The 25,154-nt window shown below is 41.1% G+C and overlaps 1 protein-coding gene across 1 annotated transcript; it reads left to right on the forward strand.

Moving 5' to 3' along the window:
• Positions 1–1,414: 1,414 nt before the first annotated feature.
• On the forward strand, positions 1,415–24,071 carry LOC109984166 (fibronectin type III domain-containing protein 5). The gene is made up of 7 exons (XM_020634200.3): positions 1,415–2,209; positions 10,986–11,101; positions 17,401–17,502; positions 20,227–20,329; positions 20,425–20,514; positions 20,708–20,871; positions 21,972–24,071. Exons 1-7 carry the CDS (start codon positions 2,011–2,013, stop codon positions 22,011–22,013), a joined length of 816 nt encoding a protein of 271 aa, XP_020489856.2. The 5' UTR covers positions 1,415–2,010; the 3' UTR covers positions 22,014–24,071.
• The last annotated feature ends 1,083 nt before the right edge of the window (positions 24,072–25,154 follow it).

Consider the following 25,154-nt stretch of genomic DNA (forward strand, 5'->3'; position numbering starts at 1 on the left):
TGTTGAACATTCCCACTTGATCCCAGAAAATCCACGGCACGGATCTTCTGCTGCCTTTGATCCTGAATCAATATGCGAAGTCACAGAAGTCAAACAGTACAGTGTGACTTTGCAGGGGGAAAGGGGGTATAATAATCCAGTGGCTAAAGATTAATGATGTGTGAAAACTGTCACTGCTGCCCTGCAGGTCGTAAACAAGCTTTGTGTTGAAGATGTATTTTATTTTGACATCATTTCTGGGAGAAATGCCAGTGAACAGCACAGAAAGCCTCTGCAGAAGGTCCTACGTCTATAGAGGTGATTTACCAATCAAGGTCAATCTGCTCTGTCCGGTATTATATGGATGCTTTGTGGACAGGAATTCATTTTTTAGAAGAAATGTGACAAGCAGTGTACGCTTTTATGATTCAAATCTATATCACCATCCTGTGATGCCACCATGGGATCATGATTAACTTGTTTTATCAACGCTTTCTCTCAAGAATCTGTTCCGGACCTGCTTTGTTATACTGATTATTTAAGAACTAATGTTGGTGTTAAGGTGGCATTTTAATTTTTAGAAACGTAATACTTTTGATCTCCTATGTCATTGTGATTTATTGTGGGCAAGTGTTAAGTACGCAAGTTTTGAATTGTTCAATTAAACTTTAGTGTTACGTTTTTCTTCTCCTGAAAACTCTCAATTTTATGAGACACCATTTTTAACTTAAGCTGTAAATTGCATTGTTTAAATCTGCAGTACATGGAAGTTTTTCTAACTGATCGTGCTTGTTTTTTTAAAAATATGATGCATTAGTCTTCAACTTCTACATCTGCAACAATGCATGCTCAGAGGATGCAGGTAGCCTTGCGGTTAGAACGTGCGCCCTATGTACAGACAACTTAGTCCTTGAGAACAGGCGGCCCAGGTTCGAGTCTGACCTGTGGCTCCTTTCCCGCATGTGATTCCCCACTCTTTATCTCCCCCCAGTTTCTGACTATCCACTGTCCTATCTCTAAAATAAAGACATAAAAACCCACATCTTTGATTAAAAGAGTCATATACAGTATATAATTGCTGAAGTAATATTCATCCAAAAACACCAGAAACTAGTCAAACTGAGAGTACATTTAACTTTTGATACTTTGGATAAATGTTGCCTAAAGTCTCTGACTGTTGGAGTATTTGTCAGTAATGTCAGTATTTTAAGTACTTTTACTCTGAAGGATGTTGAAGGCAGCAGATGATGTTGTCATTGAGAACTTGTTTAAGTGCAGCAGGCCTCTGACTCTACTTGTGTTTTATGTGTCAAAGGATTACTTGAATGCAGTACTGCAGTCTGTGTAATGTGATTACATTATCAACAGTTAATCTGACATGCGCACCCCTCTCTCGTCCTCTCTCTCTCTCTCTCTCTCTCTCTCTCTCCTCGTCCTCCTCTCAGTGTAGTGGCAGCATGTTCACGTCAGGCTCGTGTGTGCGCGTCCAGTCGGAGGAGTTGCCATGAATCTCCTGCAGACAGACATGTTTGGATGCTGCTGTCTCCGCATAATCTGTCAGATTAGAGCCGCTGCAGCTCAAAAAGAAGACAGAGGGGCGCTCTTTTTCATCCTCTTTGGGTTTTAATCATTTAAATCCTGGAAAAACGCCGATTTTTGTTATTTTGTTCTTCGTGTGTGTGCGCTGTCCGAGGTGCTGAAACCCTTCTGCGACCTTTCCGAGCTGCAAAAAAAAAAAAAAGGCGAATTAATGCGCATCAAAGCGGTGATCTGACGCAAAATCGAGCCCGTTAGACGCACGCGGAGCCGAGGACAACCTGTTAGCTTCTCCTGGATTACACCGCCTCAGCTGCACGCGCGTCACACCTGACTCCCAGGTGGAGAGACGAAGAGGAACAAGAAGAAGACATTGACAATATATATGACTTCTTAGCCGCATACCTACTGACCTACTTTGTGCAAGTTGGGGGTCAAACCCGCGACGCAGAAGAGGTGGAAATGGAGCTGATGTGGAGACGGTGGTGACCCTGCATGTGGGGGGAACTTGCAGTGAAAACGCCAGGAGAGTTTAAAAAAAGAAGAGGAAAAAGACGGGAAGGAGGGATGAAGAGGGTGAAGAGACAGAGGAGCGGGGAGAAAGATAAGGTTATGACCGCGTCTCTTCACCTGGACGTCGGGTTGATGCTGCTGCTGCTGGCCTGCTGGCAGACTCCGGAGCTGGTCGGAGCAAGTGAGTAATCATTTTTCTCTCTCTGATTCTCTTTTTTTATATACATAAATACGATTTATTTTGTATTTCAATGAAGTTCAGAAAGACTTTACAGCTAAAAACAGTTGATAAATGTTGCTTAGAAAAGCCAATTTAGTAGAACAAGTGGTGTTAAAGAATCCAACATGAGCCCTCATTCAGAACTCCATTTAAAAAGAACACCACATATCATGCCTCATTTCTGTGAACCAGGCTGTGTTCATCTAGCATATGGGCTTGAATACATAATGCATATGCTACATCTGGTTTTATTTGTCTCTCCAACCTCCTGCAATGATGTGTATGGATTTCTGTGCAACAGTATCTAAAATAATATGCGTGATTACCATGAAATGCTTGACCATTTTAATGGTAGGAGAGTCATTGCAGGTGATGATCCAGGTTTTCTGAGGCTTTTTTACGCTGCTTGCCCTTGTCTTCTCCGAGAAACATTAACGTTTTTGACTGGGTGATTGTTATTTTAACCAAGACTTTGGTGAAGAAAAAAATAAAACTTCATTCAGTTCAGAGAAGAAAAGGGATGTTGGCCTCATTTTTATAGTTTGCAGTTCAAGTCTATTTCTTCTTATGGTGTCCAATATTTGATTACTCCTTTCTCAGTAAGAAGCCGTGGAAATGAACTAATTACGACTATAATGCTGACAAAATTTAGCTCGTCCTTCAGGCTACATTGGCAAATGTCTCCCATTTCCTCTTTTTATTGATCCATTTATCCCCAACACTGCAGCACTAAAAACTCAGGCTGTGCAACTAAACAGCGGCCAAATTAGGTTAACTTTATTTGAATTTCTAGTGAAGAACCAGACGTTTCAGAAGAGACCAAATATGTCGGTTTAAAGTTTGGAGACTATTGATTTGAACTGGTGAAATACAAGCCCATTAAAGTGTCGAAGAGCTTCGATCAAATGTGAGAATCAGCTGTTTTAGAACTACAGTTTTGTTTAAGAGGGGGGAGAAAGGAGTAAAAGAGGAGGTCACAAGGCTGAAAACCCCTCTGAACAATAATAAATCCACACACCGTATTGTAATAAGACCCCATATCATCGAGAGCTTCATGTCCCTGACAGCAGCACAGCTTTCCATGAACACATTGCCTCGTCTAGTTGACTCGGGGTGAGTGCTGGGGGCCGCTGCAATGTGTTTACTCCTCATAATTCAACTAGACAAACAGCTGTTGTAAACCTGTCAAAAGCTTAATTTAATGTTTATTCCAGGATTGGAATTTCAGACCAATATCTTCACCTCTCTTTGGCTCGTTTTAATTAGCTGCAGCAGGCACTTAAATCATCCCTCCACTGCTGCTATCCCTACCTTTATACAACGTTAAAATCAAAGCTACGTCTCTACCAATGAAACCTAATCAGCGCTCTCCTCCTTGGCTGATCACCAACAGACGGCTAATCTGCATTTACGAGCCTATCCCTTATCCCGTGAGACATGACTTTTTATATGTGGCCTTCACCTTCAGTCAGGAGATCGAATCCCCCCAAGCTGCATCCCACTGCGTCCTGCCTCCTGCCTCAGGGTGAAACAAGGATTTTCATTCATAGAAAAGCAGCCGGATCAGTATCAGAATCAAAGATAAATCTCTGGAAAGTGTAACCACAGGACAGAAAAACATATTTTTGCTCAGGAGACTTTTCTTTTTTTGGTCATATCAGCGAGCTAAGGTCTTACTTTTGGAAATAGATGTTTTTCCATCAAAACTTGGGGGCATATTTGACCTCGCCAAGAAAAAAAACAAGATTGCTTTCCACTGAAATCACAGCTGGGCTGACCTGAAACTTTGAAGACTTGATGGCATTGCCCTCTACATTGTAGGTTTTTTGGGTGTGTGGGTTTTGAAAACTGAATTTTACGGCTGCAGCAAAAGTCTTAGAGTTGAGTCCCTGAAATCCCGTTTTTAACTGCTGAAAGGAGGATTTTCAAAATATTGTGATCTTCAATGGAGAAAATCACAATGGGCTGACACTTCTTTTGTTGAATCTTCTGCAACACTGCAACAGCCCCTGTATTTCAATGGTACTCTGCAGTTCAACAACATTTTGACATTTGTATTGTTGCTGGAATTTGAGGATTCCTTTTTGTCCAAAGTTGAGGCCCATGAGCACTCCAGAAAGTTTGCATATGTATCCCATTGTCCAGCATCCCCACGATCCCCACTAGTGTACCCTGTCCTCTTTTGTCCCACGATTGTTATGTGGTGCACGTCAGACTTTCACTCTTTCAGTACATGCACGAGACGAAAGAAACAGACAGGGTAACAGTAAACTTCTAATTTGCTACCTCCTGTTGATCAAATAACGGAAGTCTCACAAAGGACTCAGAATGACTCACTAAGCAATTAACATAAGTTGATGAAGTCATTTGAATAAGGTCAAACGCTCTTGGAAACATTAAGTGGATGTAGCAATAAGAAGATTCATGATAAGTATCTGCTCATAAGATCAAGACTGAAACTACTTATTTAAGAGTGTAAAATTGGCTCCAGTTTGTATTTTTTTGGTGTCAGAATTTTTTGATCCCAGGTGGAAAATTGGCAGGTGGTTTATTTCGTGACATAAGAATCTACAAGCATTTTTGCTTCGCTGAAAGGATTTCAGAGCAGGAAGTTGAGGTTTAGCCGCACATTGAGGATCTTAAAAATGCACCGACTGCAACCTCAGGAGGTTTTTTTATTGAGAGAGACAGGGTGTCAAAAAGCTTCTTTATTCATGCAGGGAGACTCTCCCCCTTCTGCTCGGCTCTGCTGCTCTTCACCGCTCTGCTCGCTCTGACTTTCACGGACTACCTGAGGATTTCAATGAACGCCATGTCTCAGTTCTTTCGCAGTTTTGCCGAACTAAATTGATTCTGTTTTCCAGTATCGAGGCACAGAAATAAAGACAAATTCAACCACAGATGCCATTTGCCATAGAAACACAAGTCAACAAATTCACCACAAAGTGGAGAAATGACCCCAAAGAAACAGAAAAGTAAAGATTCAAGGTGACCCCAAAAGATGTTGCAGAGATAGAAAATAACTTAAAAACATAATACTGTAAGAAAAGAAACAAGCAATGGACTCAAAATTACCACATAGATTAAAACTATACTTCAGATACACAAAACATGTCGACAAGAGATACTTAAGACATAAAATGGCATCAAAGCAATCAAGAAGAGACAATAGAAAACAACAATGTACTCTAAATGACTTCAGAGGAACGCTAAATGAATACTAACAGTCCCAAGAGATTTTAAACGACTGAACGGAGAAACTAAACAGCTGCAAAGACCAAGTCACAAAATCATTTCAAAGTGAAGCAAGGGTGACTTTAAAATGAGAGCAGACGACTTGAAGGAGACTCTTTATTACCACAGAGATACAAAACAACAAGAGACTTGCAATAATCCTACAGTAACATGAAGACCAACAAAAACTAATAATAACAAAATGCATGCTCAATGACAACAAACAGACACACGATGACCTCAAAGACAAAAAAATAAACCTCCAGAAAGAGATTGAAAGTTTTCATGAAGACATAAAACAACCCCAAAAAATTCCTTCCACATGTCCCCAATGTCTCCAATTATCCTTCATCAAACTGTCTGAATCAGCATGCACAGGTTGTGACTGTATCTCCAACACACACACACACACACACACACACACACACACACACACACACACACACACACACTCTCTGGTGTGGAGCCATTATCCAGATTATTCTGTCTGAGTGTATCAGCACACAGTGATTTATGATCCACTATCCTGCTCGGGTGGTACGTCACACAACACTGTCCTCTGAGAGAAACTACTGTAAACACAACGTCATAGGGCCTGTTGTTTTTGTTGTTCAGTGGTTGTTGTTGTTGATGTTTAGACCTTGATGCTTGTTGATGAGTCACTGTCGTGGTTTTGAGCGGCTGCAGGTTGGATTTGATAAGAAATGTACATCTCCTGTAGGCTCGCCTCCTCGTCTCTTTGTGCGATGAATGACAAGAGGAAACATCAAACCGGCGTTATGTCTGTTTTTCTGAACTTCTGCGAGCCAATTAAGAAGAGGAATGAGGGAAATCTTCGTTAAAGGCATCACAAGTAAACACTTACCAGCTGCTGTTTTCGTCTTGGATTAATTAACATATTTTACTTCAGTGATAAAACAAGGATTAGTGTCTTGAAAGTTCTGCGTCTGTTGCAGGTTTTAGTCCCCTTGTCTTGGAGCCGTTTCATTCATTTAAAAAACATCATAATCCTGCGAACGCACACATTGGACAATTGGCCAGACCGTGAGACCACACACCTGCTGTTTGTAGTATTGATTTGACAGACACGAGACCTTACAGAAACTCGCCGTCAGCTGGCTGACCAAAATCGAGCCTAGTGTGTTGCCAGCTTAGTGGAACTGTTTAATGCATGACTTTAGTTTTTTTTAAAGAGGTTATTTTTTTTCCGAAGCCGGTGTATGGCTCGGTGAAATCAGACTTAGACGCATATTGTCGATGAGTGATGACAGAATATCCAGGATATCATCAGATACTTTAAGAGGTTGGCCCTCAGAAATGTGGCTTCAAACAGGAGCAAAAACACAACCTGAAACATAGCTGAGTGCATCCTGAAATGTTTAAAAAAAAAATGAACGAGCATGAAAAATTAATCTGAACAAACCAGCTGAAAACACCAAGGACAAACAAGGGCAAGTGAGCAGAGGTGTGTGTGTTTGAGAGTGTGTGTGTGCTCTTTCAACCACCTGAACTGCTATATTTCATAATTTAATCAATATCTACATCCTCCTCCTCCTCCTCCTCCTCCTCCTCCTCGTTTTACCTCCTCTCTTTCGCCATCCCTTGTTTTCTACCACTTCTTCTAACATTGATCTTTTTTGCCCTCCTGCTCCGTCCATCTGTCTCACTTTGCCCTTCGTCTTGTCTTTTCTTTTCCATCCGATCAGAAAGAGATTGAAAATTTTCTCTCCCAATCTCGTGATTTGAGCCCGAGATAATTGCTCCCTCTTCAGCTTTTGACTCGTTCATCCCTGTCCTGTCATATTCCCGTCCTCCTCTTCATCTTCATCTGTTCCCTGACTCTATCTCACCCTCTTCTCCTCTCTCAATGTGTATAATGTAATCACAGGAGTCTATTCAGCGTGTGTGTGCGCCCAGCGTGGCGGCTCTGGCAGATGAAAGCAGTTGGGATTTAGCAGCCGTGACATGACGAGATGTTTCTGTCATTGGCAGTGATGGAGGAACATGTTCGGAGTGTGTTTTTCTCCAAGCAGTGTGTGTGTGTGTGTGTGTGTGTGTGTGTGTGTGTGTGTGTGTGTGTGTGTGTGTGTGTGTGTGTGTGTGTGTGTGTGTGTGTGTGTGTGTGTGTGTGTGTGTGTGTGTGTGTGTGTGTGTGTGTGTGTGTGTGTAGGCGGAGGATAGGATTTTTCCTGCTTGTCTTTAATATATGTACATAGGTTTGATTTTCTGAATCGCTCCATGTCAGCTGCTCTCTTAAATCCTCTTTGAAATTCTCCTAAAACGTCGTAATAAGTTGCAGAAAGTCCAAAAATATGCAGATCTGAATAAGTAGATTATTCTTTCAGTGCTGGCAGCTTTTGCAGCAGCTATTTGAAGATAATTACCATGCTCAAAACCAGCTACATAAATATATTTCTGTGAAGGTGTTCAGTCCAACAACAGTGCTACTATAGAGAATACTTTGTACGCTGGTTAAATATGGCTTGGGTGTTTGTTAGACAAGAAAGAAATTAGTTTGAGAAGAGAAGTATTTGACCCAAAAAGCACAACAACTTGAGCAGTCTTAAACTTTTGCACACTATCGTATTGCCTTGATGTGTATCTTAGCACTCGTGGGGATTAATGTGATAACTTAACATGTGAATGCCCTCATAGTAACAAGGGTACACAGTCACTCTGTACAGATGTTACCTGCAACTAGCTAGCAGCACAGTGTTTGATACATAACATGCAGTTCACCTGTTTGACAGCTTAGCCTCAGACCGATCTCCGAACTTCCAAATGTACATTCTGAACTGGCATTGTTGCATGTTCCCTACCTTTATTTCAGCCTGCAGTGCGTCCTTTTCAGTCGTGTTTGCTCACATGTTGCAACCCGATTGCTTTCTTGTTTATGGCTTCATCCCATCAGCCAGGCTCCAAAATATCGTAGAAATAACTCTTGCTGATTCTGAGAAAAGGCTTGTACTAATCACATGTGTGATGTCCGCATACTTTTGGCCATGGAGTGCAGAGTTTAATTACAAAGACTGATTCAGAAATGTCAAACATGCAGCTGTTGTTCAGCAACACTGTGTTCTGAGTCATTTCCTAAAACTCTGTGTCTTTCTGCAGCTGCTGTTTAGTACAGACATTTAATAATTATACAGCGAGGACTTTGTCACAGAACAGGCGCAGCAGCCAGTTCCTACACCCACAGTATCAGGAAATAGACCAGCATGCACTGCAGCCACACACATGCTGCTTTTTTCCCAGCTAAAAAAGCTCCCACTTTCTTTGCTCTCGCTGCTTTCATTCAGTCCTCCTACACACACACGCCAAGTGCAACAGGTTCATACGCCTTCACTGCAAGAGGGGCATGCTGGGAAAACTAGGGTGACAAACTGAAGCAGACAGGGCAGATTGAAGACCTTGTGGACTTGGTCACAGATTACAATGTTGAAGAAATCAGCAGATTTTTTCTTTAAAGACTCTGAAGCGGTTTTGGCAGCAGGCTGACGTCTCCTGCAGGGAGCCGAGGTTTGCATAATGAGCTGTGGTCAGCTTGTTAGCCTCGGATAGTGTTTGTCATTCGCGGGCGTACTCCACCAGAGCCCCACTGGATGCTTTCGGTCTGAAATCACACTGAATTTTACTTTTATTAAGTCTGTTTGGAGAGTTTGTGTCAGCTCTGCCGCCTCCGGCCTCCTGGAAATGAGCCGTGCTCTTTGTGTTTGCAGCACAGAGGAGGTGCTGCTGTCAGTTTTGTTTTGGTCTAATAAAGACATCACTGGATTCAGGAATACTTCATGGACTATCAATAAAACACCAGACCTAAAACAAACATAATGCAGCTGTGGCAATTTTGATTTAGTAAAAAATACATCTTCAAATTAAAAAGGAAAAAAAAAAGGACTGTAGAGAAGTTCAGAAAATGTGAAATTTAGAACCACGTTTCAGTTAGAAACCACTCACATAACTTTGTCATTCTTATGTCTCTATTCTGTTATGTTCTTTCTTTTATATATTATCTTCCTTTCTTGTTTCTTTTGTTGTCTTTGTCTCGTTTTACCATCTTCTCTCTGTGAAAGTTTATTACTTTCCTCTCTTCATGGGTTTTATGTTTTTTCCTCTGGTTGTATTTTTTATCTCCCTTCCTTGTATGTCTCGCTGAGTATTTTGTTGTCTCCTTTTTTTCTCCATTCCTTCCTTTGTGCTGTCTTTCTTTCTTTCATCTCTTATTCTTGCTACATGTATTAATATCGTTTACATTTCTCTCTACTTTGACCTGTTTTATGATCTTTTATATTCATATCTTTAATTTTTTGTCAGTTGTTTTCTCTTTTTGAGAAGCAGTTCCTTCCTTATTGTCTTTTTTTTCTGTATTTCTTCCTTCACTTCTGTGTTTTTATGACCAGTTCTCACTTCTCCCATTCCTTATTTCCTTTACCTCGTTACAGTGTGTTTTTCTTCATAGAAACCCCAAAACCCAAAGAAACATGTTTCTCTTTTCTTTACCTTCTTCTCCTCCCTCCCTGGCTGCAGTGGTCTCATCCTTTTACTGATGATTTACTACTTTAAAAATCTCACTCTCTCAGCAGATACTCCTCATCAGGTTTTAAATCTGCCTCCAGAGTTTCATTAACACCAGCCTTAATCAATGTATGTGCGTGGGTTTCATCTTTGCACATGATAATACATTTACATTTGAGCCATTTATTCGACACTTTAATGCAGTGAATCACACCGACAGAGCGGATCTAAGGGTCGTCCTCATCAGTAAGTTAGTCAAGGACACGTGGACAGGCGGCTGATGGGAACAGAACAAAACACATGATGGAGTGTGATTGTGTGTGTCCATTTGTGCGTTCAGGACATCCAGGACGTCCAGGGCAGGAGGAGATTTGTTTTTTGAGATATTTGAGACTTTCTTTCAACTGTTTTTAATGAAACGTAAATTTGACTTGTATTTGAACAAAAATAGGAATCTGGAGCGGGAACCATGAAAGAAACGATTTATTTCCTCAGCTTGCCAAGATTTAGTTGAGACGATTGATACCCCTCATGTGTGGCTGTAAACATACAGCTGGAGCTAGCTAGCTTAGCTTAGCATAAAGAACCCCATGTGGTGAAAGACCTAACGGTTGGAGAAAGGAGAGGCTCACTCAAAATAAACATGTATGAAACATGTTTGAGCCTCTGAGCGAAAAACATAAGGAACGACTGACCTGTCTGTGTGAACACTGAGCTGAGATCAACAGATCCAGAGGGAGTTTAACTTCAGTCTCATGTTACTCCATGATAATATATATATATATATATATATTTGCTATATAGATATTCAGCATGTTGCATATTTTGCCTTGAAATCCAAAATAATGGCCATATTTTTTTTCCAGAATCAGGAGGGAAGTGGAAAATGATCTTGCTGTGCTTTATCTTTCCTGCAGCAGGACGTGGATTTCCCTCAAACTGACATTAAAGTTTGTTTCTAACAACTTATACATAATGTGTTTTGTCACAGCTGTGCCAGCGGCCCCCGTCAACGTGTCGGTGACACAACTGAGGGCGCACTCGGCCATGGTAACCTGGAACGTCCCTCAGGGAGACACCGTCATCGGATACTCCATCTCACAGCAGGTACGGATATATAGTCTTTGTTTTATCTCTGTGTGTGTGTGTGTGTGTGTGTTTGATATGCCAGCAGCTTTAGATTGATCTCTCTTAATTGGTTTAATCCTCAAAATGCTTGAAAAATAATTTATCAGACTGCTCATTAAATGGAGTCAATCTGTCACACGTCAAGTTTCGCCTGATCTGAACTTCATTGTCTGCAGGCTCGTTTGGTTGAAGGCCAATTAATTTTTCAGGGATACAAATTGAAGGGATATAAATTATGAAGCCCCTGCCCGGAATACTTGGATCACTGCCATGCTCTGGGCTAAAAAAACAGCTCCTATCGAAGTTGAATTATGTATTATCTGTGATTGTTTTTTAACTCCCGGGGAGTGGACTCTTCTCTCTTGTTGTCCACAGGGGGTTTTCAGGACGGACTCATTCAGGAGGGTAGGAGTTTGAGTCACGAAAGGTTTCTCCTCTAAAAGTTTGGAAAGGTCAGGGGGATCCCATCATTAACATTAAACACTGAAAGGCCTGTTAAGGTCGAGTACTCTTTGAGGTATTAAGAAACAAATGGCCCAATTAAAACCATTTCCAGCCAAAAATGGGCCAAAGATCGTTGAGGTACCCAATTAGGGAGAAAAAGAAGACAATCATTGGTGGGAGAAATGATAGAAAATGAGTGGAAACATGGACTAGAGCAGGTTTTTATCAAATCCACCTCTCTTTCATTCATTTGACCTTTAACTAATCTGGAGGTCAAAGGTAAAAACAGGCAAAACCAACAATGAATGTATGAGGAACAGGAAGATAAACAAGCAGCGTGCAGCTATAAACAGGGACATTAATGAGCACAGAAGTAAGTAAGGTTTTTACATAAACCCTTATAGTATAAAATGAACTGAAGTCTGTAATCCACAGCTATTTTCACTTCCCAAACGTGTCATTTTAAATGAACATACGCCGGATATTATTTAACAATGTTATCTTCACCGAACAATAAGGTTTTATACGATTAAAGTCGGACTGAGATTTGTCGACGTCAGCGTCTCTCGCCCTGTCTTGCGCTGTGTGTTGATAAATATGTGGCGCTTGACGAAGCAGCTGATCTGTTAACGTTCCTCTTTCTCTCTCAGTCCGTCCTTCTGTCACTTCAGACTCAAAGCTTAAATATTCTCTTGGCTTTATATTACGAATAAATAATGCCATGTCTTAGACTTCTCTACAGAGTTAGTGTCACCTTCATTTTGAAGTTGCAAGAACTAACAAGTAGTCGTAGACAAGTGACAGGATCCTAGAGACACCCTGCAGCCTGTACTGTACATCTGTGATCATTCACGTTTAGCGTCTTTGTTTGTCAAGAGGCAAGAGAACGATGCAAAGAGGCCGTTAGATTATGTCAAAGGTGCGGACATCTGTCGATCAAGGAAACCTCCAGGACTTTTCCTAGAAGACGGCGACTACAGCTCGGGGAAAGGAGCTGCTCCTAAGTCTGTTAGTCCAGGTTTTACTGGTGTTCTTGAGATGGTAGGGGGGCACACGCACACAGTGTGCTGGGTGTGTTTTGTCCTTGCTGATGTTGGTGGCTCTCTTTTGTAGGCGGGCAGCATACACAGCATCCAGGTCCGGTAGCACAGCTCCTATAATCCTCTGGGCTGACTATCAATCCAATATTTGTAACTAATTATGCCAACCACTTATCGTGACTTGGAGCTCATTATGTTGACGAATTATCCTCCACTTTAGTCAAACTATGCTACTCGTTATCTCTTACTTTGAGCTCAGTGTTTCAACCCTTCATCTCTATAATTCTGCTCTCTCATACTCTCAGTAGCAATAATAACAATAGTATTGTGGCCTTAAGCTGACTGTCACTGTGGGTTTTAAGTCACTACAACACAATCTTTCTAAATATCCCTCCAGCACCTGCAGAAGAGTCCCCCCGGGGGTACAAGGACTCGGGGTTCTCCATCTCCCATTTAATTCTGCTAATAAATCACCTCATTATGTTGCTCTCACGTCTCCTGCTCGCTCAGCTTGGTTCATCCTAATCAGTTTTTACCTCCCACCGTTTGGCACCAAGCAGAATCAGACATCAGACGAGCTCTGAGTGGGAGGCGTCTCCATTAGTGGAAATTATTTGGCTCGGCCTCGTCTCGCGGGAGAGACATCCTCGACGGTGGCGCTGCCAAACGACTCTGTTTTTTATTTATTTATCTTTTTAAAAGTCGCCTCGTGTCTGACTAACAATCCATCAACCCCGTGGCATTTTCACAAAAACAGAGGAAGAGAGTGTTAAACATCTCCTGCTGTAACCTCGGAAATGTAAAAGAAAAACACTTGAATACTAATATGGGAGATGGTGCACGTAGACGTAGCAGGAGGTTTGATCTGCTGGTATCCTTTTTCTGCTTGTTAGTCATCATAAGACGCAAGATAACGTTGCAAACAGGCAGTTATATAAAAGGTGTAGAAAGCTGTCAATCAGAGTCGGCCCTAACCATTTTGGTGCCCTAGGCAAGATTTTAGTGGTTGCCCCTTAAATTGCAGCCAGTTTGACCACTGATATATTATATTCATCCACTCTAATATTTCTGATAAATAAATAAATACAAATAACTGCTGTCTGTAGGGAGCAGAAGTGGTCACAGACGACCCGGGGACGGCAGGGGATGGATTTAAATGTTTTGATTGCATCTGGAGAGAGAAGATGAGCATTTGTGAAACGATGGGCATTTTATAATATAGTGTGAACACAAAATATTATTTTCTCTTCAGAGCCGTACAGAAACCTCAGCATAATTTTTCAGGTGAGCCAAAACGTTTTCCTTACAACCAGACCTACAGCATGCACAACTATCTATACGGTGAGGACTTCTAGCACAAAATTCATTCATGCTCTCAGACATCCATACTCTAAAGGCAAGAGCTTAAAACTATTAATGACAACAGGAGGAGGAAAATAAACATTTTAATCGACTAGGGTGAGAGCTAACTAAGTACAGAGATGTCAATAAATCTAAAAGTAGGTTTTGTGTCCCAAACAAAATAAGAACAAAAGAAGAAGTGTATTTCTTACACTGGTTATTTTCTTAACATGAATAATCTTAACCTAATAAAAGTACAGTGGAAATAACTGATGTTAATTCAAGATAGCTTCATGGATAGATTCATGGCTTCTTTTGTATCATTACTAAATGATAGCATGAAAATGATATTAGATAAATAATATTTAATGATATTTAAACACATTTTTCCTTCTATTTCTTCTTCTTACACGGCGTCCCCTATGGAGGCTGGCGCTCCTAGCATTTGCCTATACTGCCCATGCCACGGGCCGGCCCTGCTGTCAATCAAAGGTGCATCCAGGATTTTTCTTAGAGGAAAATTCTGATTCATGGTGTAAAGACTCAAGCAGAAATGTCCGTCTTTAGGCTTGATTTTGACGCACAAATCGTCCGCTGAAGGAGATTATGTCACGCATATTATCTCTCAGTAACAAGCTGAGTCTCTGTTTTTGTGAAGGAGAAACAGGACGAGTGAATCGGCTCAGACAAAGACCTCCTTCACTCACAAGTTGTTCCAATGTTCCTACAAAGATCTCCTCCGCCTGCCGAGATTCACACATTACGCAACACAGCTTTCAAACACACACACACACACACACACACACACACACACACACACACACACACAGAAGCAGTAATCCTGTTTCAGATGCACAAACTCACAAAAAACCTCAGTCTGATTCTTAAACCCCACACACAAGGTAAACTGATGAGTGATGTGGGCGGATGTTGATCAAATAAATCCACGCTGCTCCTGCAGATAGTCTGTTTTTTTAAAAAACCTGCAGTTAGAAGAAAATATGTTTATATGCTGTGCTTCACTGCTGAAAAACAGACTCCTTCCCTTTCCCGACCTAAAAATTGCTGTTAAACCAAGCGTTGTCTTCACCTGCAGGATCAAAAGGCCAGTGTACAAAGAAAACAAATTTTGCAGAGGTCAGGACCTTCTCAAAAACGTCTGTTGAACCAAGCAAGAGGCTAAATGTTTCCAACTGAAAGGGAGATTCTGCTTGACCTTTTTGTTGTTTTGTGGCTGCGATTGAAGGAAAGATTGTTGTCGTTGGGCAGAAGAAAAGTTTGCATGCAATTTTAAAGAAGCATTTTGCAGGTCCTAGCTTTAAAAACAGCAGAAAGTGCTCTTGGGCCCTGAGTTTTGTCTCTCAGGTGGCCTCTTAGCTCTAGGTTAAATCTGCATTCACGTGCTCCTCGGATGGTTACAGTTTCCCAATTTGGAAAGTCATTTGTCCGACTCCAATGCATTCATCTGCCTTCAATTCTTCAGACTTGAGCAGGCGTTCACGTGCATTATCTTAGTTCAAAACTTGTTTTTCAGATTTGTCCGACAGCACTTGAAGGCAGCATGAGGTTGCAGCACTGCAGGAAAAAAACTAGTACAAGTAACAGTCCTCTGCGAATGTTGTGGGTAAAAAAAAAACAACCAATAAACATGCTTAGAATCACTTTAACAACTCCCTAAAATCTAAAAAGATGTTGTAATTATATTCATTTAAAGGAAATTGCACTTGAGCAATATAATATATGTCAAACCCACATAAAGTAAACTAAATGAAAGAGTTACTAAAGTAATGTTACACATATTAAGATTTTCAGGAATAGTTGGATGTCCCAGGTTCAGATATAAAACAATAAGGTCACATTTCTTCCCTTCTCCCCGTCTTCACCCTGAGTAAGGTGTTTCTGTCTTCTGGCTGAGCTTCTGTCAGGGCCATTTGTGTTTAATGTGCTGGGTTTTAATTTTTTGGGTCCAGATCGAAGGAATCTTGCATAATCACGGCTGCGTCAATGGTTTTGATCGAAAACCCTGATTAACATCCCTTTCAACCTGCATGCAGAAAAAAAGTCTATTGTGTCTTTTTTGGAGCTGAGGGACCGTAAATCCTTCATCTCTGATCCTCGCCGCTCTCAGAGCTGCCAGAGAAGAGTGAGACTCCGCTTTGACTCTGCTGAGTCTCTGGTGATTCAGACATCTGGACCGCCTCGAGCGTCCTGCCAGCCCTTTTATTTATTGACTCTCTTCAGCTCTTAGTGCTTTACAGACACTTTTACGTGCTTTCAAACTTGTGTGTCACTCTCAACTAGACTTTAACGCCCACCACAGGTCTGAAGAGGCGAGTTTAGTCCATGGAAATGCTTTACTTTTCAGCTCTTCACTCTTAAAAATGTCCATGGACATGTTTGAGCGGACTATTTTGCCCTCTCGTCTTGATTGATTTTGAGCTCCTGTTGGGTTCAGGCGCAGTTTAAAACAGTCATCCTGGACTCCACTGACACTCTTGGACTTTGTACCCTTCCTGGCGTGTGTCTTAAGAGATAAAAGATTTCAACATGAATCTGTCCTTGAGTTGTTTTGAATAAACAAATTAAGCCTTAAAGCGTCTTTAATACATGTTTGCCCTCAGCTTTTTAGAACTAAATGAACCTCTGTACTTTATGTTTTGGTTCTGAGGATGTAAATGTGATGTTTTGGTGCTGTAATAACATATTTTCTCCTCACAGCAGGCAGCTGTTAACAGCTTTAAAACAGCCTTCTTCATAAAAAAAAGCACTGAAAGCCAAACATTAGCATATCTGGTGGAGACCAAAAATAGAGCTTGAAAAGAGCGAATTCATTTTTTTAATGTCAGTTTAATCTTCTACTGTCACTCGATGTATTCTTGTATTTATGTATTTGAATGTTTTCTGTAACTGAGTCTGTCAAACTATCAATATTTATTTGTATAACACCAGTTCATAACAAATGTGATCTGATGACACCTGACAAAAAGAGCAGGTCTTCACCGTTCTTTATTTAACTGTCTTTATGTATTTTATTTTTATTTTATCTGGCCAAAAAACTAGTTTCCACTCAGAGACCAATGCTGAACTTGTATTCATCAGGCTGAAACAAACATGCTTTTAAATTAACCAACTGCTAGCTTAGCAGTTTCATAGATCATCAGTTATTTTTTTTAAAGTTGAGTTTGTTGTTGATGATTGAGCTGTTTCTTCGTCTCCTGCAGACCTGACTTCCTCCGCAGGGACGTCGAGTGTCCGACATTTCTATGAGCTGCAGCAGGACTTCATCTGCATTGACGACGTCTGTGCTGAAGCGCTGAAATAATGATTTCAAACAACGTCACGGTTGTTTTGTATTATTAATGTTCCCCCTTAACGAGGACGATCTCACAGTGAATAACACAATGTCTTCCATATCTGAAGAGTGTGTTTAATGTGTATCTGTTTGGTCTCCAGAGGCAGGACGGCCTGATGCAGCGCTCCATCCGAGAGGTGAACACGTCGAGCCGCTGGTGTGTGCTGTGGGACCTGGACGAGGACACACACTACAGCGTACAGGTGAGACACACACACACACACACACACATTAATCCAGTGTTACCATACAGTAAGGTTAAAAGACTTAAATAGTGAAGTTTAAAAGCTGGTGGCAGAAACCCTCCAGACGACAGGGTTACACATGTTCCACTTTCTAACAAGGCAAATGTATATCTGTAGCACATTTCAGCAACAAGGCGAGTCATGGAGCTTCACACTTGCAGACAGTGTAGTTTTACATCTATCTTACTGATTTGATAGATTTGTTGTTGTTGTCTCTATCATTCTCCTTCTTCCTGCATCTCCCTCTATCCCGCTTTCCAAGCCAAACAGTTTCAGCAGACGGCTGTTCATCATGAGTCTGCTCGCGGTTTCTGCCTCTTAAAGGAAGTTTTTCACTGTGACTTTGCTAAATGTGACGTCGCGCTCCTGATGGATTCCTGTTGGCTCTTTGTAGATAGTATAACAAAGAGTAATGTCTTTTGACTGAGCGATAGAAGACGGCAAACGCATCATGACAAAGAGAAAAAAGAAATGTTAAGAAGGACATTTAAAAGTTTCTTTTTCACAGGAAATACTTCTCTTGATAAAAACAAAATACCTGAAAGTTTTCCTCTGAATGATAATGTCAGTTTCAGAGTCCAATATCATTCAGGCTCTTATTAAAGACCGAACAAATGTCACGCACAGATTTCTTCACCAGCTGGCGTCCCACATGCTGTTTTTAATAACTGCTCATACTCGTAATCAAACACAAAGCAGAGTAATTAATGACATGCAAACAGAGCCGTTTGTCCCTCCTTAAACAGCTTTATTAGCTTTCTGTGTTTGCATAAAATAACTTGTTTGATCTCTGGAGTTAAAGGTGGTTTTCAGCCCAGACTGAGGATGGAGGATCTAATGTGACTCCATTATCATGACTCTATTAAACATTTTATAATCCATTACAGCTTAATAGACTGACACTCAGCGTCCTTCAGCTCAAGGACTCGGTTAAATACGCTCGTCAGCACGAGGATGTCCTGCAGGATGGTCATTGACTAAAATGCCATTGAAGCCTCGCCAACACCAGGAGCACGGAAAATTTAGACTTTTCACCTCTGACCGTGTAGAGGAGAGGGCGAGAGAGATGTATCCAGAGGGAGCAAACAGATACGAGCTTTGCTGACGGTTTGCAGAGATGAAACGTCCTTTAAGATATTTCGAAATTAACTCACAATTTCTTTTTTTTACTGTATTATTCCCAGAATGGGACGACATGCAGCAAAGGGCAAAGGAAGGATTTGAACCCACGGCTGCTGTGTGAAAACTTGACCTCACCCTGACCTTATTGTACAGAAGAATGTTTCGTCTTTTTCTGTTCTTTTTCTTGCCTTGCTAGATGTGAATGAATAGAAGAATGAATGAACTTCATTTCAAACCAAAATTTTAGATAAGATCATAAAAAACAAACAAAAGGAGTACCGTAGGTAGACGTAAAACGTATACATCCCTTTCCCTGTCTCACTTTTCTTCTATAATAGTTTATATATTATCCCAACAAATGCTCACATTAATAGATACTTCTGATGGAAATTCAAACTGCTCAACCAGTTGCCCGTCAGGGACAAATAAAGTTGAGTTCAAAAACAGACATGTTCTTGTTTTCTTTTTAGATTTTTGGGGGGCTTTTTACCCCTTTATTTGAGAGGAAGGACAGATAGAGTCAGAAATTGGGGAGAGCGAGGGGGGGGGGGCATCAGGAGGAGACACAGGTCAGACTCAAACCCAGACTACAGCTTCGAGGACTACAGCCAATGTACATGGCGTGCCCAAGCTAACTGCTAGGTCACAGGCGGCCCAAAAAACAACTCTATGGCGTTTGCTTGAGTTTTATTGTTTAATTGATGGTTTTCACTTTTCAGATCAAATTTCAAACTTTGAAGTTGTAGAAACTGGAGACGACCTTTGAAAATATGTTATCACATTGATTGAAATCCTTTTTGTATGGATTGTATTGCATCAACCTCTGTAGAAAGCTTGCACTCTTCCAGGACCAGGCGTTTGGTGGAGAATGCAGAGTTTAAAAACAGACATTTTTCCCTGTGGGGTTTGGTTTGAGAGAGAGAGGGAGCAGATAGAGGAGAGCTTGAGCTGAAAGTTTGCAGAGATCAAACGTGAAACTTTTAGATTAATTCAAGGGCTGTCATATTGCTCGAATGACTTCCTCTACAGCGTTGTATTCAGAGCGTAGGCGTGTGCAGGTGGCTGAAACCTCTTGTGGATCTAATAGCGCCTAGCGAGAGATTTCTCTCTCCGTGTGAGTGTTAAACTTAATATGTTCTGTTATCAGACTCCACTGCCCCTGCTGGAAATATCTCAGCGTTCTGTTTAAACAAGATAAACATCAAGCTTATTTATTTCCTGAAGTCATTTTTAAATTGATTTTTTTTCGCTTCGGTTGTTGAGAATGTCCCAAAGAAGGTCGCAGTGTGAGTTTTCAGCTCACATCTGTATTCCCTCATTCATATTCAGCATTCAGTCTGCTTGTAACGTTTGTCCTCTGACGATCATTCAGGATGCGGGCCAGAACCCAGAGCACCATGTACTTGCTCAACCGTCCCTCTGTGAGTCACTTCCCTGTCATTGTGTCATAATGCCTCCTCTGTTGATGTCAGCCGGGGATATACACGTCGTTCAGGGGTCAAATTTGGGTCTAAACGTGGATCAATCTCAGCATCAGGATCCTCTTCTTTTCATCTGTAGGTGCAGTCTGTGGGGCCAAACGGCGACAGCCAGCCGAGCCGTGCCGTCCACTTCAGGACTCTGGAGAAGACGGACCATTACCCAGCCGGAGTCCTGGACCAGCGTGAATAAAAAAAAACACACACAGACACACAGTTAAAGTTAGCCTTGTAAATGTAATGAAAGTTATCCATGATGATGTTTTATTTCTGTCCTCAGATGAACCAGCGATGGAGGGTCTGGGAATGACTCCTCACCTGCAGACAGGAGAGCTGCTCATCATCACCACCGTGCTGCTGCTGTGGGCAGGTCAGAGGCAACAGCTGAGACATCCTCGTCTCTGTCACCGCTTTACTTCACTTTAATATTTATGTTGTTTATGGATGAGTTTAGGATGTTTAATAGAAGAGAAGTTAGTCACATGACACACACACTGATTGGGGTAAGAAGAATGTAGATGTAGAAATATGCCAACTCCAACTCTTTCCTCTCTCTTCCTCAGCGGTGATCGCCCTCTTCTGCCGGCAGTACGACATCATCAAAGACAACGACTCCAGCAGCACCAAAGACAAAGCCAAGAGGCCGCTGGTGCGCTCCACCTCCTACTACAACACGTCAGCCGGCAGCTCGCCGATCTACCACAACGGAGCCGTACACAGCAGCAGGGTGACCTGACCTCCTCTGAAACGCCTTCAGCTTCATCGTTTTGTTGCAGCATGACTCTTAATCTTGTCTGGCAGGAAAATGTAGTTTTCCTCTGTAGAGGCTTTGTAGTTTCATCAGAGATCTCCTAGCAACCAGAGCTGCTGCCATCACGGCTAAATATAAAACTACCACAGAGAGAGAGATGGAGACACAGAGAGCTGCAGACGCTGAGCTGCTGCGGTGGATCTGTGAGCAGGAGGCCGATTTGTTTCAAGAGATTTGACTCTAAATTTGGAGTTCTCCGTGAGTCATTATGATAAATGCAAATACTCCTCTGCAAGCAGCGCCTTCAGAATGAGTACTCAGTGCTCTTCAGAAGGTTGTGGTATAATTTCATAAAACTCAGTTAATTCTGAATAATGTTCTCACATAAAAACTGCAAACACTTAAAAGCGGAGGCTAGAATCATTATTATTGCAAACACACCCTGACACGTTCAGTATGTCTGTAAACTTTGGCATCAGTGCCTGACTTTAAAAATGAGGTTTGATCAAGTTTGGCTGCACTGCAGGAGTTTAAAAAGATTACAAACTGGAGTTTGGAGTTGATCCAAGTCGCCTGTGGACAATGATGGATTAAAAAATAATGGGTATAAAACAGCGCTGGTACTTAAAGTGTGTGGTGAGGATGCATGTTGATTAAAAACAGATTCAGAGGCAAAATCCATTAACTGAGTTGTTTGGGTGAAAGAAGCCCGAGGGCAGAGAAAGTTAAAATCGAGAGAAACTTCTGCAGAACCTGATTGATTCAACATCCTGTTGCCTCCACAGCGAGAAATGTCACTGATGTAAGATCAGGTTTCTTATTTCTGAGATGTTTCTGTCAGAAAGCTTCTCAAACCTGAGCGTCATTTAGAGAGCGATCCAGATGAGCCCACAGGGAGTGATTAGAAATGTGCGTATGTCAGCTCATTGATTGGTTCATGAATCTTTGAGTGACATCCATACATTGAACTCCTACAGACTCGTGTCTGTGCATGTGAGTGCAGCCCACACACCGTCTCGGTATGCGACCCTGTGAGTGTTTATGACTCATGTGTGTCTCTGCTTTCTGTTCCTCAGCTGCACAGAGCCTCATCCTCCATCAGCATCATCCGAGTGTGACTGCAGAAAGACTGAACAGGACATGACGGGCCGAGCTGTTACCTGAGGAACTCTTCAACACGATCCTGTGATAGACGCAGAGATGATGGACGTGTTAGTCTAATTTGTTAGAACGATACGAGAACTAATTCAAGACGTGGATGACTACTGCCCTCTAGTGGCTGAAGACTGTTTCTGCAGCATCAAATCAAAACAGTGGACTTCTTTTGGAGCTCTGCAAAGCTTTTAATGAGCTCAACATTTTTCAACTGCAGCCAAACTCATTTCCCCTCGTACAAAAAAACCTTCTTCTTTAGTCAAAGACTCGCTGTAAATGTTTCCCAGCATGTCGGCCAAATCCTGTCCTCTAATCCATTTTTGTTCCCTACTTTGTTTGAATTTTACGTTTAAGTTTATGTTAATCTGTACCCTTCATCCCTGATCAGTAATATGTACAGAACTAACATGAACACAGGTGTATCATATGTAACTATAGAGAATATGTACAAAGAGAATATTGAAATTTAAGCGTGATTCAAACTAATACTTGAACATTTGATTAACTCTTAAATAATAAGTTACATTAAATGATGCATATGTTAGTTGTTCATGTAAACAGATATGTTTGGTCCTTTTACTCTTTTATTAGATAATCATAACGTCCTCAAATAACTGGTTAAAGTCTTGGAGTGGACTTTTTTTTTACTCGATTGTTAGTTTCCTCTCAGTGTTGATGGGAAATGTAGTTAATTGAAGCAATAAAAAGCTGCTGGTTGCAGGGCTGCTCCAGCGGTGCCTTCATGGATGGTACAGCGCCGCTCTGCTGCATTTCTTTAAGTCTTTAACTCCGCCTCCTTTAAGCCTGTCGACTGAAACGCTGCAGTCATCTGGCCTTTCTCAAACCGCTCTGGACGCCCTCTCCCTGCACACTTCAACTCTGTTAGCGTGCTTGGATGAAGAGTCCACCACGTTGAGTGTCGTCCAAAACCTCCGAGCATGGAGTGAGAGCGGCTTGTTAAACCCTCCAACACAGCGAGTCTGCACCGCTGCTGACTCACTGAACAAACGAAAAAACACCTTTTATTAATCGTCATGGAGACGCTCTGAACATCAACGTTCTGTTTTATCAACCACAAAAACTAAAAAGCTTTTAAATGACATATAAAGATAGTGTCATAGATGTAGATGTTAAAAAGTTAACGTCATAATCAATCCTGATTCATGATTTTCGGGGACTTCCAAAAACGAATCACCTGTGGACGTGATGTCAGAGGGAATGGTTTGAGAAAGGCCCAGAGTTTAGAGTTTCATTTCTGCTGTTTGTTGTCATTTTGACGCTTGTTTTGTAAAACAAATGAAGGCGAGATACGAGACGCTCTGAAGATGTTTGCATGTCAATATGTTCACATGATGTTTGTGCAAGAAGAACATGTTACACTTGTGCTTACACTGAAGGTTAGTTCAGATTATGTGGGTTAAAATCTGCAATATTAAGTGTTTTTTATAGGCTGAGAAATGTTGAGCAATTAATTATCAAATATTCAGCCCTTAGATTAGAGATACATCGATATTTAGAGCTACAAATTTCTCAGAGGAAAGTAATGTTACAATGATTTAATGACACTTTATGCAATTCAGTAGGTTACACTTTATTCAAAAGTATATGAAGTAGTTAAAGTTAGCTCTTCTTTAACAAATGCAACATTCACGTTTAAGAGTTTAAATACAGGACTTCTTCTAGTAGAGGATCTTCACAGGACGGTCATTTATTTAGGTTTGGGGTGAGGAGTCTGAAAACTTCAACACTGACTCAAAGTAACATCCAGAATCCATGAAGCCGTCCTCACTGGTCTGCTGTAGAGTGCTACAGTTACATCACATTAATACAGGTGGAAACGCAGTTTAACTTAACGTAACATCCAGATACAATACTTCTCATTAAACTTCTAGTCGTATTAGGGAACTTAATGCAAAACAGAGGAGCCATCCTTTTCACAAAGTCTTTTATTTGACTTTTAAAGATGGTGCATATAAGGAAGTTAAGGCTAAAAGATACAAAGCCTGAACTCTAATAAGTGTTTTAATAATGTTGAATTATTCTTTTGTCGTTTAAGAAGAGACGGATTCACAAGTAGAAATCTTCCTCCTCCTTCCAGCACACAGCTCATACACACGAGGACTTCCTGCATCAGCCAATCGATACTCAGCCCCCTCACAGCCGTCCTGCAGTCGATCAGCCGAGGTCGACTCTGACACACCTCGCCCCATTTTTTCTATAACTCAACAGAATGAATGAGAGACGTTTGACTCGAGAGGGAAGCAGTTTGCTCCCTTACAAGATGATTGATTTCATCATTGACAGCTCCTTCATGAATGTACGACACAGAAGAGGGAAGGTTAAAAAAAAAAAAAGGACTCATTCCTCTGACTAAAGATAAATATGTATGTGGATGAGGAAAAGCTCAAAGATGTGTTTTACACAACTCATAAATCATTCACTGGTTTGGAAAAGCCAATCAGAGTGTCTGAAAAGCTTAATTAAAAGTTACATTGAGGGTCTCTTTTCAAAGGCTGATTTGTTTTCTTGCAAACATTTCTTTTCAAAAATGTCCTGGTGATGATTTAATGATTAAGCCCACTGTCAATCAAACTGCAGGTCTGTGAAGGTCTTGAATTATGTTTTTAGAGGTAATGAAGTTAGTACTGGGTTCAGTTATCTGTATTTGTTCAGTGTGTTGCTCCATGTTGCATAATTTATTTCATGCTGCTATCAAACTACATAAAGATGTTTGTGGATGTGACTGGATTTCTGACGCTGTTTTCAGTTTATTGATATTTAAAATAGACTTCGGGCCATGAATAAGGAGGGAGGCCGTATGTGGCCCACCTTTCTATGAACGTTATTGTTTTGTTGATGCGGTGTTTCTGTTAAGGTCATAAATCTCTTCATATTCTCGTTACTAACTTAAAATGGGTATTGGGGGCAGTTGCCTAGTTTGTCCACCAGATGGCGCCAGAACGCCACAAAATGTCCTGCAAGCCTAAAATTAAGTATGATGGATCAGAATGAATATCTGTAATAGATCATTATTATCATTATTGGTTATTGTGGATTAAAGAAAGTGATGAATATGCCAACAACAGATCATTTCAATAAATTTA

This window comes from Labrus bergylta, chromosome 24 (genome assembly GCF_963930695.1).
Source record: "Labrus bergylta chromosome 24, fLabBer1.1, whole genome shotgun sequence".
NCBI classification, from domain to species: domain Eukaryota; kingdom Metazoa; phylum Chordata; class Actinopteri; order Labriformes; family Labridae; genus Labrus; species Labrus bergylta.